This window comes from Drosophila santomea, chromosome 3L, assembly GCF_016746245.2.
Source record: "Drosophila santomea strain STO CAGO 1482 chromosome 3L, Prin_Dsan_1.1, whole genome shotgun sequence".
NCBI classification, from domain to species: domain Eukaryota; kingdom Metazoa; phylum Arthropoda; class Insecta; order Diptera; family Drosophilidae; genus Drosophila; species Drosophila santomea.
Window position 1 is genome coordinate 15,628,893 of NC_053018.2, and position 24,870 is coordinate 15,653,762.

At 40.6% G+C, this 24,870-nt stretch overlaps 8 protein-coding genes, 1 long non-coding RNA gene and 1 other non-coding gene across 11 annotated transcripts; 4 read left to right on the forward strand and 6 right to left on the reverse strand.

The window, feature by feature from the left end:
* Window positions 1-325: 325 nt before the first annotated feature.
* On the reverse strand, window positions 326-397 carry Trnap-cgg. The gene has a single exon. It is a non-coding gene; the product is annotated as a tRNA-Pro (tRNA).
* Window positions 398-1,027: 630 nt separating this feature from the next.
* Window positions 1,028-1,532, forward strand: LOC120448797 (uncharacterized protein CG13380-like). Its single transcript, XM_039630988.2, has 2 exons — window positions 1,028-1,250; window positions 1,316-1,532. The coding sequence occupies exons 1-2, from the start codon at window positions 1,089-1,091 to the stop codon at window positions 1,433-1,435; spliced, it is 282 nt and encodes a 93-aa protein (XP_039486922.1). The 5' UTR covers window positions 1,028-1,088; the 3' UTR covers window positions 1,436-1,532.
* A 320-nt stretch (window positions 1,533-1,852) lies between these two features.
* On the forward strand, window positions 1,853-2,897 carry LOC120448312 (uncharacterized protein CG13380). The gene is made up of 3 exons (XM_039630259.2): window positions 1,853-2,052; window positions 2,110-2,483; window positions 2,654-2,897. The coding sequence occupies exons 1-3, from the start codon at window positions 2,043-2,045 to the stop codon at window positions 2,786-2,788; spliced, it is 519 nt and encodes a 172-aa protein (XP_039486193.1). The 5' UTR covers window positions 1,853-2,042; the 3' UTR covers window positions 2,789-2,897.
* A 389-nt stretch (window positions 2,898-3,286) lies between these two features.
* On the forward strand, window positions 3,287-3,944 carry LOC120449064. Its single transcript, XR_005616176.1, has 3 exons — window positions 3,287-3,370; window positions 3,424-3,606; window positions 3,690-3,944. It is a non-coding gene; the product is annotated as an uncharacterized LOC120449064 (long non-coding RNA).
* Window positions 3,945-5,152: 1,208 nt separating this feature from the next.
* LOC120449106 (prolyl 4-hydroxylase subunit alpha-1) lies at window positions 5,153-7,263 on the reverse strand. Its single transcript, XM_039631415.1, has 7 exons — window positions 7,040-7,263; window positions 6,632-6,934; window positions 6,381-6,577; window positions 5,682-6,313; window positions 5,579-5,632; window positions 5,355-5,520; window positions 5,153-5,296 (listed from the first exon to the last, which is right to left on the reverse strand). Exons 1-7 carry the CDS (start codon window positions 7,246-7,248, stop codon window positions 5,238-5,240), a joined length of 1,620 nt encoding a protein of 539 aa, XP_039487349.1. The 5' UTR covers window positions 7,249-7,263; the 3' UTR covers window positions 5,153-5,237.
* Window positions 7,065-9,468, reverse strand: LOC120449107 (prolyl 4-hydroxylase subunit alpha-1). Its single transcript, XM_039631416.2, is given in 8 exon segments — window positions 7,065-7,197; window positions 7,429-7,513; window positions 7,573-7,738; window positions 7,795-8,438; window positions 8,491-8,687; window positions 8,742-8,892; window positions 9,074-9,227; window positions 9,229-9,468. Coding segments are annotated over 7 exon segments (1,596 nt in total). The 5' UTR covers window positions 9,454-9,468; the 3' UTR covers window positions 7,065-7,197; window positions 7,429-7,454.
* Window positions 9,469-9,589: 121 nt separating this feature from the next.
* On the reverse strand, window positions 9,590-11,542 carry LOC120449111 (prolyl 4-hydroxylase subunit alpha-1). Its single transcript, XM_039631419.1, has 7 exons — window positions 11,319-11,542; window positions 11,112-11,263; window positions 10,831-10,981; window positions 10,582-10,778; window positions 10,069-10,526; window positions 9,797-9,947; window positions 9,590-9,744 (listed from the first exon to the last, which is right to left on the reverse strand). Exons 1-7 carry the CDS (start codon window positions 11,525-11,527, stop codon window positions 9,689-9,691), a joined length of 1,374 nt encoding a protein of 457 aa, XP_039487353.1. The 5' UTR covers window positions 11,528-11,542; the 3' UTR covers window positions 9,590-9,688.
* On the reverse strand, window positions 11,521-13,535 carry LOC120449109 (prolyl 4-hydroxylase subunit alpha-1). The gene is made up of 6 exons (XM_039631417.1): window positions 13,304-13,535; window positions 12,945-13,247; window positions 12,676-12,860; window positions 11,990-12,606; window positions 11,764-11,929; window positions 11,521-11,706 (listed from the first exon to the last, which is right to left on the reverse strand). The coding sequence occupies exons 1-6, from the start codon at window positions 13,504-13,506 to the stop codon at window positions 11,633-11,635; spliced, it is 1,548 nt and encodes a 515-aa protein (XP_039487351.1). The 5' UTR covers window positions 13,507-13,535; the 3' UTR covers window positions 11,521-11,632.
* A 10-nt stretch (window positions 13,536-13,545) lies between these two features.
* Window positions 13,546-15,563, reverse strand: LOC120449110 (prolyl 4-hydroxylase subunit alpha-1). Its single transcript, XM_039631418.2, has 8 exons — window positions 15,344-15,563; window positions 14,987-15,292; window positions 14,734-14,933; window positions 14,562-14,677; window positions 14,081-14,506; window positions 13,988-14,026; window positions 13,722-13,887; window positions 13,546-13,667 (listed from the first exon to the last, which is right to left on the reverse strand). Exons 1-8 carry the CDS (start codon window positions 15,526-15,528, stop codon window positions 13,609-13,611), a joined length of 1,497 nt encoding a protein of 498 aa, XP_039487352.1. The 5' UTR covers window positions 15,529-15,563; the 3' UTR covers window positions 13,546-13,608.
* Window positions 15,564-17,815: 2,252 nt separating this feature from the next.
* LOC120448485 (prolyl 4-hydroxylase subunit alpha-1) lies at window positions 17,816-19,700 on the forward strand. Of its 2 annotated transcripts, none has more exons than XM_039630514.2 (6): window positions 17,816-18,039; window positions 18,098-18,388; window positions 18,445-18,644; window positions 18,699-19,270; window positions 19,331-19,478; window positions 19,539-19,700. In XM_039630514.2, exons 1-6 carry the CDS (start codon window positions 17,843-17,845, stop codon window positions 19,559-19,561), a joined length of 1,431 nt encoding a protein of 476 aa, XP_039486448.1. In that variant the 5' UTR covers window positions 17,816-17,842; the 3' UTR covers window positions 19,562-19,700. The 2 variants fall into 2 exon arrangements, with proteins under 2 accessions (XP_039486448.1, XP_039486449.1); XM_039630515.2 differs by having other exon boundaries at window positions 18,451-18,644.
* Window positions 19,701-24,870: the final 5,170 nt, after the last annotated feature.

Here is a 24,870-nt window from a genome sequence, read left to right on the forward strand (position 1 = left end):
ATATTGCAAATGAAATAAGGTTATTTTCCACTTTTCTTGAAATGCTACTTTATTTTGAAAAATGTTCATTCAAGATACATCAAAGTTATGCTCATCTTACATTAATATTTTTATTTCGTTTGTATTACAAAAAAGCATTTTCGATTTATATTGTGTGGTCATATTAATTAATTTTTTAAAATTAATGCTAATACCCAGAAACGTAATGCTTGATTTTCTAGGTATTTTTTTTGGGGGCTTAGAAAAAAGGAATTTAGATATTTACACTGGAATTGCATATCAAATTCACATATTAAAAAGAAAAAAATTACAACCGACATCACTTGGGCTCGTCCGGGAATTGAACCCGGGACCTCTCGCACCCGAAGCGAGAATCATACCTCTAGACCAACGAGCCTGCGGTAGCATAAGCGATCAGAATGTCGCTTTTTAATGTGCGGGCCCTCTCACTCCATCGCTCTAGCGCATGCTATGGGCAAGCTGAAAAGAGACAACTATAGTGTGCGCGTGGTTCGAACACCAGCTACTTTAGCTGATGCACAAACCAAATTAAATATTATAGGCAAGTTTCCCCAAAAGTACGTTATTTTTAAATATATAATATTAAAAGTATAATATATTATGTTATGAGTACTGGAATTATTTTTAATTTCCATGTAATGAAAAACTGTTTTTTTGTTTAAATAAAAATTCATTTTCTACTGTGTTATTTCACTGTACACAGCGTCAGTTACATACAAATAGTTCGCGAATTTTTCCTACAGCATCGAGAGGCATTAAAGTTATTTTAAAGCTTATATCCATATTTCGGAGTCTCGTTTCTAAGCTCTTGTCTGTTCTAAAACTTCAAAATAAGTAATACTAGCGACTTTTGTTGATATCACCAGGATCCCGACTCCTCATTTATTCAATTATAATACAAAAACAAACAGCGTAAATCGAAATTCATGCGTAAATCACAAATCAGACAAAGTGTGAACAGAAGGAATCAGTTATCGAGTCAAATACTCGATCGATAAGATCGGGAGCTTTGCAGCACTATCACAGAAGTCAAAGTCTAGGTGCCAGTGATTAGATCGCGGATTAAAATGGAGTTTCAAAAGTCGTATAACTACCCCAAATTTAAGTTTGGTGCCGAACGCACCAATAACTGCATATGCGACCGGAAGAGGGAAAATGTTATTGTTTGCAGCCGCTGCAAGCAGACGTTTGTGGGTCGCATTTCGCAACGCTGCCCAAAACATCCAGAAGTAAGCAATAAAAGAAGTATTAAAACAAACGGTTAATAAACATACCCTTCAAATTTTTGTTACAGGTGACTTTTCTAATGGACGCCCGTCAATGCGCTTTCTGCGGAGCTCATGCTAATTTCTTGCAGGTCTCCGAGACTTCAGAAAAGTATCTAGCTCCACGCAATACAAGTGGTTTTCGTTGACGAAAGCTGCAGCGTTACGTAGTACGTACTTGAGGAAATACATAAACCTTATGTAAATGAACCAATAAATAAATAAACAAAGCTTTCTGTAAACTAATTATTTTATTTATGCATTTTCAATTGTAATGGGTAAAATAGCGTTTGTTTACTTTTTGTGACTGATCTGCGTGTATAAAAGATATTGTTCACGTTTCACAACACTATATTTCGAGTCAAAACGCTTATTTCTTAAGCTTTCAAATATAAATACATATATATAAATTTAGAAAATAAAATTAATCTGTATAACATATCTATAAATAACCGTTCACTGCAGGACATTGAAAAGAAGTAGCACTGGGTAGCGGAATGAATGTTAAATAATATAAATAAATACACATATCGATATCTTTGATTTGGTACCGCTCGCATTACACAGCACTGCCAAACGCCGTTACATGAGCTTGGCGTCGAAGATAATTTCTGCTCATAAAGTTAAAGAAAAATTCGCAGTTTATCCAACAAGCAGGCATTTCCTGCGAAATTAGCCTTATAAATATTTATAAATCATTTGAAACTTGCTTGTGATAACAATATTCCTTTAAACTCGAAGCCAAATATAATAACAATGCCTTCTGGTAAGTATGTACGAGCTGTAAACCAGATCCGATCCTCTAAAGCAGCGTTTATTCTAGATAACAAGGGAACTGATCCGAAATCCATAGCCGCTCGGCTCCGCGAACGCTACTTAAATCTCTCGTCCCCATTCTTAAAGGATGTCACCCATAAGAAATCGCTGCCGTCGAAACTATATAAGTCCTGGTCGACTACCGAACTGGAGGCCGAGGAGCAGGAGTACCACGAATTCGAGCGTGGTGTCCACATTTCAAGCTTAGGCCCGGAGTTCAACAAGTCGGTGGAGCTGCCTAAGCTTAAGTACGAGCTTGCAGAGGATTACAAGAGCTCCAAGCACTGCATCTGCATGCGCTCAAACACCGCATACGAGTGCGATCGATGCCACCAGTACTTCTACGGCCGGCTCTCAGAGATTTGTGAGAAGCATCCACAGGTAGGTGGTCCTTCTAAGGGATAACACCTATGACCAGCGACGCGGAAAGTTTTCCCTTTAAGGGAGTTGATTTAATATCCCAATAGGAAGCTTAAATAAGCGATTATATATTTCTACAGTGCGCTACAAGCTTACAATCTTACCTACTATTTTACTTTTTTCCTTACTAGGAGTTTTTCCTTATGGATAAGCGCTCCTGTCCATTCTGCAATGCCCCCATTGAGATGATTAAGAAGTCGCCTATCAGCTGGGAGACTATACGTAAGATTGAAGACGCCGAATTGCCCAGCGATGGAGATCTATGATTAAGAGTTTGAGACTCGACTTCATGTTACCTTAAATACATTCTTAAATGTAGAACCAACTGTAATTATATGTTATGTTTCCGAATACATTAGAGGACTTCGACTACAAGGAGCTGACTTAGGTTGTCACTTGGCCCACATGTCAGGTTTCATTTTTCAGGGCAACATTTATGTATGATGTGCACACATAAGCTGTTAGACAGGAACTGCGGCACGGACATGGCCACGATAAACCCTTATGGCCCAGTCTGCAGATTGGCACTGCGGCAGTGACTCGACGCAAAGTGCATGGAATGGATATGTATGAGCTTACAACTGCTCCCACAATGGTAGTGGCCCAAAATTTGATTTTATTGAAAAACTATTATTTGGAGGAATATAGGGCATCATATATTTAATTCCGCTTAGATTTAAGAAAAGGATATTGAATCTCCTATAAGTGAATTCTTTAAATTCCGCTATTTTTATGGTTATTGTCCCTAGTTTGTTTTCCAGTACTTCAGCTAGCTAGAAATTCCCTGTACTTACGTCTCCGTTTATGGGTGACTAGACTGCGCTTCCCAATGTGCTGATTCATATCAGGTTAGTATATAATATTTTGTGAACTTGCATTAACTTATCTGCCATCTTTGCAGTGCAGCGCGGAGTCTTGGCTTGGCCCCATTGAAATCAGCGGACAAATTCATGTCACCAGATAACAATTCAGCACATTTTGAAATCGCTTTACAATGCCCCGAGCCAAGTCTCCCCATGGGCACATTGTGGTGTCCTCCTTAGTTCTTCGCACTGCGCTGCTCTGGCTAACTCCTGCTGGTCTGGTAAGTGGCGACGCTTTAGATTGCATTTGCCTCGACTTATTTTCACTTCTTTTCTTTCCTCGTTCTGGCTCCATGCACTGCAGTTTTCCCAACGACTTGGCAAACCATTCTATGGATTCACTTGTTCTTGGACTTCAACTTGCGGTTTTTCTGCATTCGCATTCTTGTGCTTCAACAGGCGGCCATGGCAAATCAGCGCGGTTGTGGATCGCAGGAACTTCTGGCCTAGTCATTGATGCTTTCGTCCTCGCTGCTTCAGCGATTTGAATGGCACAATGGCCGCAGTTGGATGCTTTTCATTGGAAGTTTTAATGATATGGATAAGTAATCAATATAAAGATGAAAGTTTTTATAATTTCCCTGGGTGTGTAGGTTTAAAGTTTGCTCGAAGTGTAATTGAACTAAAGGGATAGTACATCTTCATCTTCTTTATATGTTACCCTTAGTAAGCTTTCTTCCTTTTTCGCTGCTTGTGTCAACAACTGCAGCCCATGGTTAACTTGTTAATGCTTAAATACGGTCTGAATGGCTACATAAACAACATCACTGGCACTTCCTTTCTGTGTGTCTGCAAGGCCATCATCCGGCAGCGTACTCTCCCCTTTAACCCGTTTCAAAAACAGCTCCGGCTTCGTTGATGGCAACAGAAAGAGGATTCGGTCGGTCCTGGTCGCAGTTTCCATTTCTGCCAGTTGTCCGTCCTGCCAGTTGCGCAGTGGCACGGCATGCGAGTGTCTTTTGCCTGTGGGCACTTTGGAATAACTTGGACAATTGCTTTCATGCTGATTTCGTTTCGCTTTGGTCCCCCACTAGACCTTGTTGCTTTTAAACTCATTTCAGGTTCCAGATCAACTTGACCGTGCTTAGAAGCCAAGTTAAAGTATGCCACTTTAAAAATATTCCAATTAGTGTAACAGTTTTTTAGCTCTTACACTTGCTCTCTCTAACGTAGTATATATTTTTGGAAAAGCGATGCAAATTAGGAAAGTTGGTGTGTTGGAAGCATGGGAGCTGAAATAATTAGAGGTATTTTCGGGGGAAAAGAATCAAAACTATTTCGCTTGGCTTGATATGATGTTCTGATTTTAATGAAATACTTAATTAAAATTAATTAATACTTAAAATGCTGATATAATGAAAACCTCCAAATAGTTTTAGGAACGTGTGAAAATAATGTTTGCATCATGTGAGCCATTTTTAGGTTTTCAAACTATCTAGGTCAGCGATCTTTTGCATCCCTGTTTAGAAATATTCATGAAAGTCTGTCCGTAGCCCCCTTAAATCACATGGTTGCACCCATTATGTGACTCCTGGATGCGGCATGGACAAAGTTGGCCTAAGTACGCCGGCCTGCCTGGCTATTGTACTCCGTGCCCAGCGTTACTGCTGCAGCTGCAACTGCACCCTTTCCATTATTGAAGTGTGCACTTGCGCAAAATGGTATTTGGAGCGAGCACATAAGCTTAACCCCTCTGCCAATAGAAGCTGTGAATTTAGTGGCACTTGCAATTTTTATGGCAAACAATGAAGGGGACACCAACCAGACTGAAGGAGCAAAGTGCGCCAATGGGATGGCTATTTATTTGCATGCCCTACAAATGGCAGCTTTAATAGAAGTTTACATTCGCATATTAGGCCAAACACGGCTTCTTGAATACTTGCTGGCGTTCATGGAACCATTTGGATATAGCTGTGAATGGAAAAGAGTTTGACGTTTTCGCTGTAAAGTAATTTTGAGTATGTCTTACTCCATCTGGAACCCAGGACGACGGGACAAACGGAATGTTCTGTTAGCGGATCCGGTTCTCCGTCATGATTCAAGTTGAACCAAACTAGAGCGTTGCCTTTTTTGGGCTGCACGGCAATCTTCAATTTTGAAAACACTGTAGTTCCTCCCAAAGGAACGTCAGATGCCTAAATTAAGGAAACAAATGTAATAAATAAAATTCAAGAGAAAGTAAATAACATTTACGTAGAGTACCGCTGTAGCTATGTGATCACCTCCGGAATCGGCAAAAAAGTTTGGCTGAAAGAAATTTTGTCAGCTATATGTCACTAATCAGAGAACCACTCACAGGTCTTTTGGCCAACTCCACGTAGTCGAAATGCTTCCCAAAACTACCACCCAGGCCGTAATTGGTCAGGTAGAGCATCATATTCTCGCGCATCTCTAGACCACTCATATACCCTAGCCGCCGATTGATGCTCAAGGTGAAAGTTGCCGTGGTGCCCTGAAAACCAATCGTTTTCACCACTCGATCCTGCCACTTCGGATTGCCCTTTTTGTCAAAATCATAGTAAGTCCAACCATCAATCATGGAGGCATTGAATATGGCTGCATCCCGCATTGATTTGAATTCATTTTCATACAGCACGTCGTGATACAGAAGAATCACAGGCTGCACGCTCAGGAACTCCAGTTTGAGTGGTGCCAACTTAAGGAACGCCGATGTGTCCCTATTATAGCGACATATCAGTTCTGGAGAGGATTTCGGTGGCCACTCTCCACGGCAGCCGCGCTGCAGTTTGGATGGCTTGCGCTTCAGCTTGGCGGCCACCTCTTGGAAGATCTTCTCGTCCCCTGTTAGGTATTCATCAATTACCTTCTTGACGTTCTCGTAGTTGTCATCCCTCGTGACCTCTTTGGCCAATCTGTTCCATTCAGACTTCTCTGTCGAAGTGAGCTTGCTCTTATCCGTTGCTATGGCTTAAAATCGAATTGAATGGCATTAGTCGACATCTTTGAGCGGTTTAAATTCCGTAAGTAATCTTACATTCCATCAGCAAGGCCTTGGCATATTTCTTGTATATCCTTTTCCTTTTCAGGCCCAAAACTTTCTCGTAGATCATTCCTTTAGGATTCGTGTGGAGTCTCAGGGCCATGCGATACCAGTGGGTGGATCCGGAGAATTGCGTTTGATTGTAGTAATAATTACCTAGGGCAACACAATCCGGGGCAGTCAAATGGGAGCTACAAATATTCCCTTGGATACTCTTAAAATTGCATTTTAAAATATCTACCCACTTCAATTTCTTTCCCAAAAGGTATCCTTTGGTCAAATCCTCTGCGTGCTGATTGTAAAATATCTCAATGCGCGTCATACCCTTTAGGGCAATTTTAAGGTCATCGTCACTCGGCGCAGACTTCAACTGCACTTCCATTTCTTTGGTCTTCTTGGAAGAGATGGCCAGTTTCATATATCTCAGCCATTTGGGCCAATCTTGATTGAGGCGTCTGAGCAGAGGAAACGCATTTAAGGGATTGGACATGTACTCCTCCTTCTCCTCCAGCGTGGTCAACGGTTCCCTTTTCAGCGAGTCTCGATATCTGAAAATATGGTGTATTATGTGAAATGTGTTTAATATTATTTATTTTATAGTATAATTCATAGTATAGTATAATTTCAATAGATTTTTTCGCAGTTAAGCTTACAGTTTAATCAGCTCTAGCTTTGACTGCATTTCTTGAACGTAAAAATCCAGGTTCGCTTTCAGAGATTCTTCCATTTCCAAAAGTTTCACCATACTCATCACAGAAGTACTGTATATGATTTTCTCCTCTGTTCTTTCATTTTCGTTATTGCAAAAGTCCTGTGGAATGCAAATTAAAAAAATACCTAGCTGAAGGACGAACCACCTCATCTTGGATTAGGTTAACTAATGCAGATTATTTCTATTTTATTTATCGGAACAATCCACAATTTCATGGTATATTGGTAATGGCTATGGTAATTATATGTATATTATTACTATATTACTACTATAACCATTACTTACAATATTGCCCACATAAAACATTGTATAATTTAGTAATATAGTCACCTATATCGTTGTCCAAAGTTTATTAACTACGATTTGCATGGGTAGCCAAACATTTGAGGAAACATTGGAATCCACATTGTGAGAGCTGAACGAGCAAAAATCCTATATGTAGTAAAATCGCAATATATGAGCCACCCAACCTACTCCATCTGTCTCCATTGACAACAGGACACACCGAGTGTTGGCTTCTAATATTAGGTCTTCCGTCATCATGCAAATTGAACCAGTACAACATGCTTCCTTTTTGTGGGAACACAGTAACATTTAATTCCGGAAAGACAGTGGCACCTCCTTGCCGAACTTCACCAGCCTGAAAAGAGTAATCTGTGAATAGATTTCAAGGGAAAAGTGATCATCCTAACTCACATAAAATATAATGCTGGCCAAGCGATCCCCCCACGTGGTAACATCTGGAGATTCAAAGCCATCGGAGGAGTAGTCGAAGTGCGGTTGGAAATAGGAGCCCAGTCCATAGTTCGTGACCTGTAGCTTTTCGTCCCTTGGAAAGTTGAATCCTGTCATATCAACAATGCGCTGATTGATGCGCTCTCGTATCAAAGATGCATCTGTCCACCAGTCATATCGGGCTACTGTTTCTCTGATTTCTGTGCCATTTCTTTCGCTTGCATAGCCATTAACCATATGCCACGATTGGCCTTTAAGTGCACGAATCTCCGAATCGTACAGAACTCCATGATACATTGCCATAAATGGATCCAAACTTATTTCCTCGAATTTTAGAGGGGCCAATCGTAGAAACGCGTTCGCGGTGCTCTTGTAGCGACACACAAGGTTCGTCCTTTGGCGATACAGTCCTCGGCAGCCAATTTCAAAGTTGGAAGGACTTCTTTTTACCCGGTACAGCACTTTCTCTACTTCAGCATCGTTCCGGGGGTCATTCAGGTCGGACATTATACCATCTAGTTCCTCTAGACTGGCGTGTGCTAATGAGTTTTCCCCCATAATAAGGACTTCTTTAATAGGCTTCCAAGGCTCAGATAAAGTAGAGGCTAAAATTAGTTTCGATAAGATAAATGAGCAAAGAACTAAGCTCAGCTTTACCATATATGAAGAGAGACTTGACGTACTGGCGATGAAGTTGTTCAGATGGGTCGCCCAAAATCTCTACTAACAATTCTTCGGAATTTTCCAATTCGCGCTTGCAAGCAATTCGATACCATTTGGCTGCTGCTTGATAGTCGCGTTGCTGGTACATCGAATCTCCCATGGCTATGAGATCGCGATATGTAAGTTGTGTGCTGCAGGGTTGATTTTACTAATAAATCTGTAATTTTAACTACTTTATAAGATACTTGTACTGAACTCCTTGCAACACGCCTTTTGCCAAATCGTCGATCTTTAAGTCATATATCCTTTCTATACGTTGAATTCCACGCACAGCCGACAACATGTCCACGTCGCTAGGCACTTTTTTCACAATGTCATCCAGAGTAATCAGATCTCCTTTATATATGAAAATATATAATATATGTATATGCATTTTTATTTCAAGTTACTAGTTACTAATTACTAGTATGTAGTATAGTGTAGTGTTACTAAAGTTACTACATTCTAGTAACTTTATACTAGTTACTATATATACTAGTTACTACATTTTAGTTATTACACACTAGTTACTACATACCTTCTCCCATGGCCTCTCTAAAAAAGGCGTGCCATTTTGGCAAATCCTCGTGGGTTCGCCTTAGAAGTAAAAAGGCATTGATGGGATTCGAAACGTATACCACTCTTTCATTGAGGCTTCGGTTCAATTCATAACCCACTAGTGATAAAAACAAATTTTAGGCTGTGTTACAGTTGAAGCGATTCGAATTTATCTCCCAGTTGATCTGCTTTGTTAATGAGGCTATCGACAAATTGTTCTTCCACTTTAAGCAATTTCAGAAGTCCTACAGTAGAAGAGCTGTATCGTTCTTGATCCTCAATATCATCGACGCAGTCTACGAAAGTTTTCAGGACTGCGGAACAGAGCAGAACTACGTATACGCAAGGGCACTTTTTCATTATGACTAAGAATTTTTCCTATTTGTTTAAACAATTCAGTTCTTCTTGAGTTAAATGGATTCACAAAGGTTGGTTGAATTGATTTGATACGTTTGTTTTTACAAATTAGGTTTTGCTATTCGCTTCTTGGTTTTTTATTATTGCAAACTGTATTGCAAAGTTATTTATTTTAAAATTATTAAGTTCTTTATAAAATGTGGTGTACAAATATTTTTAACCTTTGGTTATTCAATGCTTATTTCTTTTTTGTTCTGCAATGCTCGTCCATTGTATGCACCATTTTGGTGAGAACTAAAAAGAAATCTACATTTAACAAATTTATTATATTATGTATTTCAGTTACCCCATTTATTTCCTTGAAGAACTGGACATTTCAATGGCTTGCTGCCAGGATCAAGTGTACTTTGCCAATACAAACAGCTCCCCTTTTGCGGAAATACAGCTATTTTAAACTTTGGAAAAACCGTTGCTCCACCTTGCTTCACATTTTTCAGCTGTTTAGAGGAACATATTACTTAGATGAATAGTTAGTACAGGACTATCCATGGGATAATTTCAATTCTTATGTATTATATGCTATCAATTACTATTGAGCTTCGATGGGTGACTACTTACGAAAAATAGTAATGTTCCCTTCGGGTTTTTCCCTTCATGGCTAATACGTTGAAAGATTCGTTTTTTAATGGGATTGATTTCCTTCGCGGTAATATCATCTGAGTGTTGTTTGAGCTCTTTTATCTCTTTGTCATTAAGAACTTCGTGGTATAGGACAATGTAGGGATCCCAATTTAAAACTTCCTGTTTCAAGGGTGATAGTCTCAGGAATTCAGTTGTGGTGAAATTATAGGAGCACACTAGATTTCTAAGTCTACGAAAATGGCCCCGACAACCAATCTCGTAATCTGAGGGTCCTGTCTTGTTAACATTCATTTCGTAAACTATTTCTTCATCAGTTTGACGCAGCAACTCGTTCAAAAGAGACTTTACATCTGCTAGGCTGGCTTTATTCATGGCTTCGTAGGATATTTCTTTAGCTTCTGCGATTGTCATCGAGGGATTCGACTTGAGAATGCCTATATAAACATATGGTATGGTAACCTCATTACCTCATTAGTTAATTTCACTTACCAAATATGAGCATTGATATGACGTACAGCGTGTTCAATTCATCCCTAGGATCTCCAAGAATACTGTTGATTATGTCGGCATTTTCTTCGGGTTCGTGTTTGATGGCCATGCGAAACCACATGGAAGCCCGTTGGTAGTCCTCCCTTTTGAGTTTGTGCTCGCCCAAAGCCACGCAATCCCGAATCGAAGGAAGAAAGCTATAAGATAATTTTATGAGATCGAAAATAACAAAAACAAGGTTTTATGTACTCATATTGCTTCTCCTGAATACGACCTTTTGCTAACTCTGTGGCCTCTAAATCGTAAACCTTTTCAAGCCTATGCATTTCTTCCAGCGAGTGTTCCATGTCCTTTTTATCCGGCACCTTGGCTATAATTTCCTCTAAGGCAAACAGTTCCTCTGAAAAAAAGTTAATTCCTATTGAGTACTTTAATTTAAGCAGTAGGAAAATAGGAAGGAAGCAAGATGAGTTAGACAAACCTTTTCTTCATGAAGTATTTAAACACAACATATCTTTAAGATATCTTACCCATTCCCACGATCTGCTGTGAATAATTGTGCCATTTTGGTAGATCATGATGAGTCCGTCTCACAAGACTAAATGCATTAATGGGATTGCCGACATATTTCTCACGATCTTCAAAACTTTGATTGACTTCGTAGTCAACCGAGTCGATGTAACTGTGGGAAACATCTGGCTTCAAGAATTTTAAATCATTTACGGGAACTGCCTTACGCTTGGAGATTTTCAACTTTTTCGGCCAATTTATTGGTGTATGCCTTAATATTAGCAATGAAGAGTTCCTCCAATTCTAAAAGTTTTAAAAGTCCAGTGGTTGAACTATACGCACTGCTACTATCAACGTGTAAGAAATCTCCGGCATTATTGCCTTTAATTTCACTACAAAAAAGAAGAAAGACGATCAAACTGCAACAGCTTTTCATTTTGACTGACTTTATTATTTATCAAGGTAGGTAAGAAAATGCAATATGATAAGGTTATAGCGTCACTAATACATTTTTGTATACTTTCAGTCTAAAAGGAACACGTCACTCTTTACGAACTCGTGGGCTGCAGGGCTTCACAAATAACTGGGGAGCGTAGTGCAACCACTTGGTAATCGCTGAAAGTAGTATATAGTTATGTCTGGAGCTGTAAAACTTATTCTCGTAATACCCACTCCACCTGGAACCCACTATAACTGGACACACGGAGTGCAGGGATCGTGGATCTGGTGAAGAATCGTCGAATTTATTGAACCAAAACAATGCATTGCCCCTTTTGGGTTCCACCACCACTTTTAAGTCTGGAAATACTGTTTGTCCACCTTGCGAAACTTCTCCAGCCTGTCGGAGAAGAGCCACAATCGATCTAGTCTAGTTTCAGGGAAATATTTACCCACTTACATAAAATATAATACTGGCAATGCGATCGCCCAGTGTGTTGTTGGCATCCACTCCTCTCAAGCGCTCTGTATAATAGTCGAAATGGGGCTTGAAATATCCACCCACTCCAAAATTGGCCAATTGGATGGCACGAAACTCTTCCAGTTTGAAGCCCGTCATGTCGGAAATGCGCTGATTGATTCGCTTGCTGAAAGAAGTTTCCTCCGTTATCCAATAGACACTGGAAACAATCTCCTTGGGATCTTCCAAGCCAGTCCATCCATTCTCCATTTCCTTAATCTCTCCTTTCATTTCTTCAATTTCCTTGTCACTTATCACTTCGTGGAACATTACAATGTAGGGATCCCGGCTGACTTCCTCCATTTTCAAGGGTGCTAGTTTAAGAAAAGCGTTTGTGCTCGAATTGTATCGGCAGACGAGATTGGTTTTCCTAGGAAACAGTCCTCGACATCCAATATTATGGTTAGTGGGAGGTGTTGTGGAACTATCCTTAATCCAGCGCTTTAGGTTTGAGCTGATTAGTTGTTCCAAGTCTATTGGTTTAGCATCTTGCAATTGGCTGTTGGCCAATTTATCAATGGTTTCATTAGTCAGTGCTTCATTTGACAAATAAATGCCTGCAATTATAATTATAATTAGCTCTTAATTAAGATCTTAGTTTTCTTTCCTTAATATCCTTTACTTACTGCGCTTGGCTACGTCTGTTGCGAAGTTCTTCAATTCCATTTCCTGTAAATTATTGATTATCTCCAGACTCCCATTTGTGTTTATTTTTAATGCTTCTTGAAACCATAAAAGTGATCGTTGAAACTCGCCGATTTTAAATTTATGGTGAGCCAAAGCCAAACAGTCCCGCCATGTAAGTTTATAGCTAGTTAAGATTATAGTATACAAATCTTTTTAATAAGTGTAAAATATTATGACAATAGTTGTTTTAAGTCATTTTCAGACTTACTTAAATTCCGTCCTTTGAAGTAGTCCCTTTGATATATTTTTAGGTTGGAGATCATAGGTTGTCTCTATGCGGTGCATTGCTTTCAGTTTTTCATTCATGTCGAAGGATTCAGGGGCTGCACTCACGATATCCTGCATCGCATTGAGTTGCCCAAGTCCCAGTTGCTTTTGGCTGTAGTTTTGCCATTTTGGCCAATCCTGATTTAGCCTTCTGATCAGTCCAAAAGCATTTAGGGGATTGGAAACAAACTTCTCCCTTTCATTGTGGGTGTTGTGATTGGGCCGCTTTAAGGCATCTAGGAAACTGAAACATGTTATGAGTGTGGAAAATGTGTAATAACTGGTTACTGTTCAACTCACATATTTAGGTTATCCACCTTCTCCTGCAGGATGTTAGCATAGACCGAAAAATTCTCCATAAACTCTTGCTCCATTTTCAATAGTTTAACTAGTCCCAAAACTGAGGAACTGTAGTATTTTTTAAAAAATAAATCGTTTGAGTCCGTAGAAAAAACTGAATGAACTAGGATAAATAGAACAGAGACTCTCAAAACACTCGACATTCTTTAGCAGCTTTTCAAAGATTGTGAAATACATCGGACTGGGGCAAAATTATTTATTTAACGCTTTTAATTTCATGCTTTGGTCATGCGATTTCGATTTCCTCATTTTGTACAAGGCCTGGAGAACATTTGAGGTCTTTCGTGCAACCATTTGGTGAGGGCTAGAAAGAATATTTATGTATCAGTTTAAAAATCAAAGCTCTTTGATAACTTACTCCATTTTGACCCAACTATTACTGGACATGACGCGTGCAAAATATTCTCGTTAGACTGCATTCTATGATCCAGGTTTCGCCAAACCAAAGCGCTGCCTTTCTGGGGCCAAATTGTAAGGTTTAAGTGTAGAAAAACGAAAGCACCACCTTGTGCTACATCGTTCATCTGAAATTTTAGGTTTAAAATAATCAAAAATACAAAAATTTCATTGAGGAAAGAGATATTATCATATTATAAAACCATAATTCCTTATCGTTTTACTTACGAAAAACATAATGCTCGTTAAGCGATCGCCCAGTTCCGCCTAAAAGATAAGAATATTTTATCATCGATTCATTTGTTTATGCATACAGCATACCGTTTGATCCTGCGATTCTAAGTTGTCAGTATGATAATACCTAAACCCACAGATACCATAGTTGTCTATCTGAAAATCGGGGTCCTCTTTCACGTCCTCTCCCGTCATGTCCTTTATTCGTAGGTTTAGAGGGCTGTGGTAATCCTCACGAATTTTGGCAAGCTTTAGGTTATGGTCTTCAGCGTGAAGAATTCTCAAGGGGCTCTTTAGTGAAGGCAGTGAAATATTTTTGACTTTTGAGATCTCGCTGTCATAGATTACATCATGATACAAAACTATATGCGGCTTCAAACTAAGCGTTTCCACTTTCAGAGGAGCAATCCTAAGGAAATCTGTCGTGTTCTTTTCGTAGTGACAGCTATGATTTTGCCTGGTATGCGAAACTCTTAGACAACCAGTGACATCCAACCATGTTGACTTGGAAAACTAGCATACAAAACTCATGAGGTTTCCTAAATATTTACACAAAAATATAGCTTACCGTGGGATCAGGAACATCAATTTTTCCCACCTCATAAACGTTTTTGCGAAGTGTCCAGAGATTAGCGTCTAAATCTGCTACGTCCCGGAGAAGATTTAATGCGGTTTTCCGAAAACCTTTTTTGGAAAACTTATTTATCTAGTAGTTTGTTGTGGCCACAAAATCAACCTACCTTTGCTTATCAAAACTGAGGTGTAATTTTTGTATAAATCAGACAGGCTGAAACCAAACACTTCCCTGTAGACTCGGCCATCTCGATCGTCATTGTAGAGCTCTACAGCAGTTTTATACCACTTTAGAGCATATTTATCGAAATTATAGCTCCTACACGCGTTGGCCAAAGCCATGCAATTAAGTGTGTTTAAACTGGCACTGTAAACAAGAACTTGTATATAACCTGATAAGAAAATAAGCTCACCACCCACTTGTATTGTTGCCCCATTAGTAATCCATTGGCTATGTCGCTTGGCTGTAGATTGTAGAATTCTTGAAGTGAAATGATTCCATTGATGGCATCATTGAGATCCTGATCGGTGGGCTGTGCTACGTCCAAGCCATTTTCAATAGATTCAAGGTTTTCCAAGCCAGGTTGATTCAACATTAATAGCTCCATCTGGGTCCAGTCCTCGTGTAGTCGTCGAATGAGGGAAAATGCGTTCAGGGGATGAGCAACGAACTCTTCTGGGTTCCTCCTGGATATCTGTCGCTTGGATTGTACTTCTTGCAGGAAACTGAAAGTTGGATACACTGAGATAAAATATATTTACAGCTCTTACCACCACCTCTCTATATCATCGATTTTATTCTTCAGGGCTGCCATGTAGCCTTCCATCTCGCTTATGAAAAAACCCTCCATATCCACAAGTGATTTCATTCCAGCTATAGACATTGCGGAGTCAATCGTCATTTCAGAGAGGCCCCCTGGAAGACCAAGGGAAGTTAGGCAGATTGATAGGATCATTAACATGTTTATTTCAGATGGGAGTACAAAACATACTGACTTACTATTTTCCGGTCATAAAAACCATACCAATTTCGCGTCAAGGTGTACGAAATTCATTTGTCAGGGAGTTACCCATAGTTTAATGGTTGTATACACTTTTTATGTTCGACATCATAGACCCGGAAAAGAAACTATTTTCATTTTGCGATACCAGAATCATCTAACAAGATTTCACGATTTTCAGGAAAATTATTTATTTTACCAAGGAATAAAGTTTTTCTTTAAAAACTTGGGTTGACACACATTTAGTGCATGAAGCATAACTAATTTGTTATTCGCTCTCAACTAGTGTTTTGCTCTAATGCCGTGTTACAACCATGTGCTTGCGCACGTTTACTAACTGGTATATTGTTAAGTAATGAGGAATCAACCTCCTTTGGGTTAATAAGTAATAATGTGAATGAAAAGTTATTAAGAAAATAATTGATGGGTTATGAATGTCACAGGCCCAAGTGCCTTGGAGATGATGGCCTCCCAATTAGTAACTATGGCATTGGGCATTATATGAGCATAAGGACTCTTCAGACAAACTGGAATACGACTGCTTGAGTTCTGATAGTCACAAGAAAGTCATATACCCGTATTGCTGTGAATGTGAAGTGAATAGAATCTGTATTCAACATTTTTATACCCGTTACTCGTAGAGTAAAAGGGTATACTAGATTCGTTGAAAAGTATGTAACAGGCAGAAGGAAGCGTTTCCGACCATATAAAGTATATATATTTTTGATCAGGATCACGCACCCCGGACCCAGCACCCCGGACCCCGCACCCCACACCTCGGACCCCGCACCCCGGACCCCGCACCCCGCACACCGGACCCCGGACCACGCACCCCGGACCCCGGACCACGCACCCCGGACCACGCACCCCGGACCCCGGACCACGCACCCCGGACCACGCAACCCGCACCCCGGACCCCGGACGACGCACCCCGGACCCCGCACCCCGGACCACGCACCCCGGACCACGCAACCCGCACCCCGGACCCCGGACGACGCACCCCGGACCCCGGACCACGGACCACGCACCCCGGACCTCGCACCCCGGACCCCGGACCACGGACAACGCACCCCGCACCCCGGACCACGCACACCGGACCACACACCCCGGACCCCACACCCCGGACCACGCACCCCGGACCCCGGACCACGCACCCTTGACCCCGCACCCCGGACCCCGCACCCCGGACCCCGCACCCCGGACCACGCACCCCGGACCTCGCACCCCGGACCCCGGACCACGGACCACGCACCCCGCACCCCGGACCACGCACACCGGACCACACACCCCGGACCCCACACCCCGGACCACGCACCATTGACCCCGGACCCCGCACCCCGGACCCCGCACCCCGGACCACGCACCCCGGACCACGCAACCCGCACCCCGGACCCCGGACGCCGCACCCCGGACCCCGGACCACGGACCACGCACCCCGGACCTCGCACCCCGGACCCCGGACCACGGACAACGCACCCCGCACCCCGGACCACGCACACCGGACCACACACCCCGGACCCCACACCCCGGACCACGCACCCCGGACCCCGGACCCAGCACCCCGGACCCCGCACCCCGGACCCCGCACCCCGCACACCGGACCCCGGACCACGCACCCTTGACCCCGCACCCCGGACCCCGCACCCCGGACCACGCACCCCGGACCACGCACCCCGGACCCCGCACCCCGGCCACGCACCCCGCACCCCGCACCCCGGGCCCAGCACCCCTCACCCCGCACCCCGTACCCTGGACCCCGCACCCCGGACCCCGCACCCCGGACCCCGCACCACGCACCCCGCACCCAGGACCCCGGACCCCGCACCCCGGACCACCCACCTTGTTTTGGTTAAATTTTTGTTACATGTACTTCATTACACCCCGCACCCCGGACCCCGGACCCCGGACCCCGCACACCGGACCCCGCACCTCGGACCCCGCACCCCGCACCCAGCAACCACGCACCCAGCAACCACGCATCCAGCACACCGCACCCCGCATAGAAATTGATAAAAAACAAGAGAGTACGCTATAGTCGAGTTCCCAGACTATCTGATACCCGTTACTCAGCTCGACAACTCGACTACAGCGTTCTCTCTTGTTAAGATATGTCTTAAAGTGTTTCTAAAAATAATACTTCAATAATAGTTTTTATACAGTACTTTTCAATATATTTCAACCATGATGCATTACAAATGAAGTCTAATTGACTAAATATAAACGGTATGGTTTTCTTTGCAATTTTCAGTTTAAACACGTTAATGTCTTGGCTAGAATGTTGCTTCTTTTGCTAGTTGTAACTGCCTGTCTTGGTTTTCAAGTTAAGGGCGAGGTTGTATCTGCTCCAGACTCTTATGGCTTTGCAATATCCTCGGAGGCCCAGTTGTCGTTGCTCAAGTTGAAAGAAACACAAGTCAACAATCTACACAGCTATAAACAAGTTTTAAAAATACACTTACAGAAAATTAAGCGGTACGTTCAGAAAATAAATAAGTTAAATAAATAATTATCTAATTGCATTGCATTACAGAGCCATACGATACTCTGAAGATCTGCTGAAAACGACCACCAATTTTCATAGTAACTTAATTTTTGGATATAAGGTTCTACCAATCATTCACAATGATTGGCCCCAGTATTTCAGACTATTGAAGAAAGATCTAGGCAGTGAGGAGATTGCGGTTTCTCAGAAGTTATTAACACAGCACCCAACTTCTGTGGACTTTGAAGAATCAATGGGTGCAATGCGTAGACTTCAAACCGTATACGATTTGGACTCCTATGCCATGGCAGAAGGCTTTATGGATGACAAAGATAAGAAGTAAGAAATACATCATGCACATATTGTGAAAAATACATTATTTAAAATTGTTTCAGCATTAGGAGCTGGAGAACTGATGAGAGTCTAATACTCGGTCTGATGTATCTATTCCTAGGACACTACAATCAATCGGAGAAGTGGTTGCAATTGGCTCTCTATTACTACGGGGATTATCTCAGTCCAGAGGAGCTTAAAATGAAACTTTGGAACTACCCGAACCTGTTGGAAGCCCTGGTGGAGGCCAACAAGGGACTTGGTAATTTTCGTCGTTAAAAGAAAGTGTATAAATCTAACAACAAATTATTTTTAGGCCGTTATTTGGAAGCTAAAAAGTATGCGAAGGAGCTGCTCTCGATTAATCCCAATCACACTTACATGTTGACACAGCTGCCAAAGCTGAAATATTTGCAATCAAATCCGATCAAACTCACGAAACCAAAGAAATATTTCAAACTCCAGAAGGCAATATGCTCCAAACGCTATAGGAGGAAATCGGGAGTCCTTGTATGTCGCTATGTGGATTGGACACCATTCCTGAAACTGGCACCCTTAAAAATGGAGGAATTGTCCATGACACCACATATAAGTATTTTTTACGGATTCCTCGGTCCAAAGGATATTGAAGTTTTAAAGAATGTATCCAGACCAAAACTTCAACGAAACGAGCATTTATCGGCGAATTGCAGTTGTAAAATCGGAGGTCTTTCCAGTTCTTCACATGATGTTGTACGCAAAGTAAATGAATTGATCCTAGAAATTACTGGATTTCCATCGAAGGGAAATCAAATGCTAGAAGTCATAAATTATGGTATTGCTGGCAACTACAATCCCGATGACACTGGGCAGCCCAGGAAACACAACAAAGCAAATGCTTTCATATTTGTAAGTTTATTAATTGTTAGTTTATAATACTTCTATCATTATTTTCTTTATAATATTTAGTTGGGCAATGCTGGAAAGGGCGGAGAAATAGTTTTCCCTTCTCGCGATCTAAAAATCAGACCTCGAAAGGGTTCGATGATAGTTTGGGAGAATCTCAAAAAGAGTTTTATTTACCATCAGTGTCCCATTTTAAAGGGAACCTTGTGGGGTAAGTGTGCATGGAATTTATTCATTTTTTCCTTAAATCATTTTTATATTTTTCTTGCAGTGGCTAACAAAGTGTTAAACTGACGTTTGTGCTTCATAATTTATGTACTTTTGCAGTTCTTGAGTTATTACGAATATGTGCTACACATATTTTACATTATTCTAGTTTCATACACTTTACAATTTTCAAATTATATTTTCTAATAAATACCTTAAAAAAGTACTTATTAATTTAGAATACAATCTTATAAAGGAGAAAGTGTGATAATGGATAAACGATTTCGAGAACCTTTTTTGTGAAAAGTGTGTGAAAGCTTCATATATTTTTTTTATACTTATGATCATTATTATCTTGATTGCCTTTCGGTGATATATTTCTAAAGCAAACATGTGCTGCTTTCGTACTGGGGCCAACTTTTAATGTGTCTACCCTAAACAATTGGAATGGCTCGAGTGCCATATATGTTATGTTCTACTGAATTATAATGACGTGACACTTAAACCATAAAAATGGCAAATTTACACTTGTGTTCATCTGCGTTTGGGAGTGTGTCCAATGAATGGATGGATTTATACGACCTCTGCGTGTGTCTAAGCTCTTGGAGCTGATTCCCATTCCCATTCGCATTCGGAATCGGATTCTTGGGCCGCAGCTGGCTGCCTTTGTCTTTGTCTGCCTCGATTTTCGTTGCAATCAATTCCCCTTGAGTAAACAAATCACTTAGGGTTTCAGACTGAGTCGAGATGAGCTGACGTATGACTGCCAGACCGTGGAAAATCAAATGTACAAGCATGTGATAATCATATGCGGATTAAAATGCTTTTGCCGAACAATCTTTGGCATTAAAAAGCAATTTATGCTAATAACATCCATTTGACGAGTCCTCAATTTGGCATTTGTTTGCTGTCTTGTTTTCAGGCATTCCCTTTATAAGTATACTAACATTCGTACTTTGTAATCCCAACCTTAATCACATATAAGGCCTGGCAAAAATTAATTTTCATCTTTGGCTTTTGATTGCCAGGCATGCTTTGTAGCGCTCTATTTGGATTTGATTTCGACATTTTCATTCATTCATATTTGCGGGTATTAAAATGTATACATTCGCATGGATGGCTTACTATGTATGGTATCCCATCCGTTGATCTGCGCCACTGCACGCAATCTGCATTCATGAAAACGAAGCTGGAGAATTTCCGTGGTTGGCTGGACTTGTTGTCCATTCGGCTATTGTGAAAAATGAAAAAGCTCTCCGCATTACAACCAGAAGCTGTTGTATTAAAATTAACTATAATACCGCATGTACCTGAAAATCTTTTATGTAGCTGATAGAAAAAAAAACAAGCAGAGAATCATAACATAATTTCTTTAGCACAAACATATTCCGTAATTTTTAAGCAGCTTACACGGAAAATGTTGGATTGAATCTCTTGATTTAAATCAATGAAAAGCTTGTTCACAGAGAACTCACTTACTGCAATCCCGAGCAATTGTCCTGACTTACACCCCCAACAAACCAGACAAAATAATCATTTGAATTCGAGCATTTCAAGGTTAAGCACTGCCAAGTCTGCCAAGTAGCGATTGATGTTAAACCTTATCTTCTCTGTCATTCATACTATTCACATACGATTCACATGCGATTCCCTCCTCCAATCCTCCAGTTCATTGTTCCTTCGCAGTCAGGCAGAAGAACCTGGAAGATTGGGACCTGGCTCCTTGCTTAAATGATTATTTTTATATTAAAGCAGGAGCTGCTTTGCTGGCCGAAATTCCTTTGCGTTTGGCACTAACACTGAGAAGTATTTCTGATGCTTTTCAAAAATAGTTCGTTTATGAATTGAGAAAGTGTTGGAGATAGCTATTTTGATTTTATTTGACATGTAACATACTGGAAGCCTTATTAACGGAATTCAGATTATTATATGGTCTAAAATATTATTTAACAAATTGAAAACACTTCCTAAATTTATTCACAATTTTAAGACTGTTTTTTCCAGTGCACAATATCCCAAAGTGTGCGGTAAGCATTTATTGTGTAGGAAAACTGTTTTCATTGTGTATAACAATTGATTTCGATTTCAACTGTGGATGTGAGCTCGTCTTTGAATGGCAACTGAGAAACGAGTATGTGAAAATGGAAATAGAATGAAATACCCCCCCCATCGTCTGGGAGGAGGTGCCACTACTCATCTGAAGTCTGCATTTTGCGAGGCGCTTCATTTACTTTATATCTTTTGTCTGCTCCTTATGTGCAGATGGCAACAATTTGAATGAGCTGGTGTAGTCTTATTTGACTCTTTTTGGGGTAGCTGCATTTATATTTTATGGTGCTACATCAAATGTTTCTGACTGTTCTATTATTTATTGTATATTGTATGGCTACTTGATGAACATTTTGCCGAAAAACGTTTTATGGGCTCACGGGCTATGGTCTATGGGCTTCCAATTCGGAGTAGGCCTCCTTTTTCCCTCCTCAAGCGGACTATCAATCATTCTACTGTGCACTTGAAATAATAACCGACCTACAGTTAATAAAATACCCCAGCATTCATAGTACTCTTGTTCTTAAATAGACAACCGTTTGATGTTTGAGTACGAGGGAATCCTTTAAAATGCGACGACTTATCATAGCATACTTTTAGGAACCCTTATAAGTGATTTCACCATTAAATTCATTGTATTATTGCCACTGCTGATAGAAATAGTGAACCATTTTTCGAGGTGCAACGTTCGCAGACATTTATGAAGTGTCTACAAAGTGTTTTAGCCTCCGGTCTCGACCAAATCCACTTGTCACAACCTGTTGGTCCATCGTTTATTGTACACTGTCTGCTCAAAATGGCGGAACTAATGTGCCACCCTATTTGAATTATTATTACAAGGCTTTCGGATCGGGGAGTGACGGCTATAATGAGTCACAAGCACACACAAAGTGCAAGGAATGGCCCCGCGTAAATTGCGTATGATTTATATACTTTGGCTTGGCCAGCGATTTTGACGAGGGACGGCATGTCATTTCACTTTGTAATTTATAACCGAAACATAACCGAGAACGAAAAATCGATTTGCGATATGCGATCCGACAGTCTAGGCGTTGTGAGAAATGGCCTTAAAGCTAAAGTCCTGTTTGGCCGACCATATTCTGCACTTGCTGTCCTGTCGATTGCCGTCTGGGCTATCAAAGCAATGACCAATGTCTGGCCGAAAAGCGTTGGAAAGTTTTTGAATACTCTTGCTACTTAGTTTATATGTTTCAAAAACAAGCCCAACATTTCAGTACATAAATAAGTTTTGTTACGGTTTTGGCTATTTACTTAATACTCGGTCGTTATTTTAGTAATCGAAACAAACTCTTTGGTAAACATGTCAAATTTCATTTAGCAGTTTATTATAATTTAAAACTAAATACATAAGGTTTTTGCTATGAAGGTAAATCAACAACATAAACAGAAATGTACTAAAATTAAAGGAATTTATTGCATTTTAAAATTTTTAAATATGTAGGAATTTATTAATGTTCGCGTACAATATTTTATGAGGATAAGTCTAAACATAATGTGTATATATTGGGTTTTACAAAGTTCTTTGTTCTCTCTCTGAGAAAAAAGAATCGGCGGTCTACAGAGTACCAAGTCTTTTGTTTGGCATTTTAAATGGCGATCTGGGTTGCCATAAAATTTATACCAAATTTGCCGTGTACTTCTGGACTTCTGGCGATAATTTAGTTGTTTGTCTTTGCCACTGCTCCATGAATTATGGATGCCTCCTGAAACGCATTCCTATCCTGGCGAGTCTTGGACTTCTTGTTGCGTGCTGAATTTAAAATGGCACCGCATTCCTGGGACGCTTGTTGTGTGCCTCGTTGGTTATCCAATCGACATTGGTCGTCGTCCTGGAGTACTTCCAGACCAATTTGCAGGATCCCTCGTCTGGCATTGTGTCCTGTGTAGCCACGCGCCGTTCTAATTTTACACATAATCCAATTTTCACGTGTTGACTTACAGCTGCGAAAAAAAAAATAGCACCACTTGCCCAGTAAAACTTTGAATAAGTCTCCTATCTACAATTTTGGGTTTAAAAGGATCTGAAATACCTTTTTAGAAAGGTTAAACAATTCACTTTTTAGAAAATAAAAAAAAATCACAATTGTTCTATGAATTCTTAACTTATTTAAGGAACTTTATGAAAAATGACAAAAAAGGGCGAAAAAAATAATAGCACCACTTCATAAAAAATGCTTTAAACATAAAATATAAACTTAACAGTAACAAATTCATTAATAACAAGTGATTGTATATTAAAACTACGCCGATCCCATTAATTTAGTATTTGGTAGTGTATCCTTTATTAGCAATAACAGCTGCGCAACGCTTTGGCATGGAGTCAACCAGGTCCTGGCACCGTTTTGGGGTTATATTGCTCCAGGACTCCATAATCACGGTCCATAGGCTTTCGTTATTAGTTGGCTTAAAAGCTGCAACTGCCTTTTTAATATCCGACCAAAGGTTTTCGATGGGATTGAGGTCTGGCGACTGCGCAGGCCACTCCAGAACATGAACTGATTTATTTTGGAACCATTCCTTGGCTTTCCTGCTGGTATGCTTGGGGTCATTGTCTTGTTGGAAGACCCATTTTAGCGGCATATCATATTCAGCAAAGGGTAGCATCACCGTCTCCAAAATATCCACATACACATGCTGATCCATTATGGTTTTTATCCAATGTATTGGTCCAACTCCATAGTAAGAAAAACATGCCCATACCATTACACCGGATCCGCCGTGTTTAATTGCTTCTACTGTGTCGTTTGGCTTATATTCGGTGTTCCTAGGGCGCCTTACATTCGATAAAGATCCATTGCCACCAAAAAAAACCACCTTGCTGTCATCTGACAATAAAAAGTTCGTCCATCTTTCGCAGGGCCAATTTAAATGTTCCTTGACGAACTTAATGCGTTTGGGTATGTGTCTCCCATTTAAAAAAAGGACCTTTCCTTGGACTACAGCCTTTTAAACCATGTTCCCTTAGACATGTGTGAACTGTTTGCACTGTTGCGGATATGTTGAGATCCTTTTTCAGTTCGGTAGGAGCTTTAAATGGATCCTTCTTGCTCTCGGGCACTAGCCTTTTGAAGAGATGGGTGCCCAATGATTGTTTTTTCCCACGTTTTTCGGGATTCTCGTTGTAGGTGATTACATTTCCTATAATTTTGTTTGAGCATTGAAGGATTTGGCCAATATTTCTAAAAGATTTTCCTTCAGAAATGAGTTTTTTGATCAAGTCAAGTTTTTCTTCAGTACAGTGCTTTCCACGTCCCATTTTAATGATTTTTTTAAGGAAATTTTTTAAAATCGTTTTCGAAATAATAGAACAAGTGTCAAGTTTCATA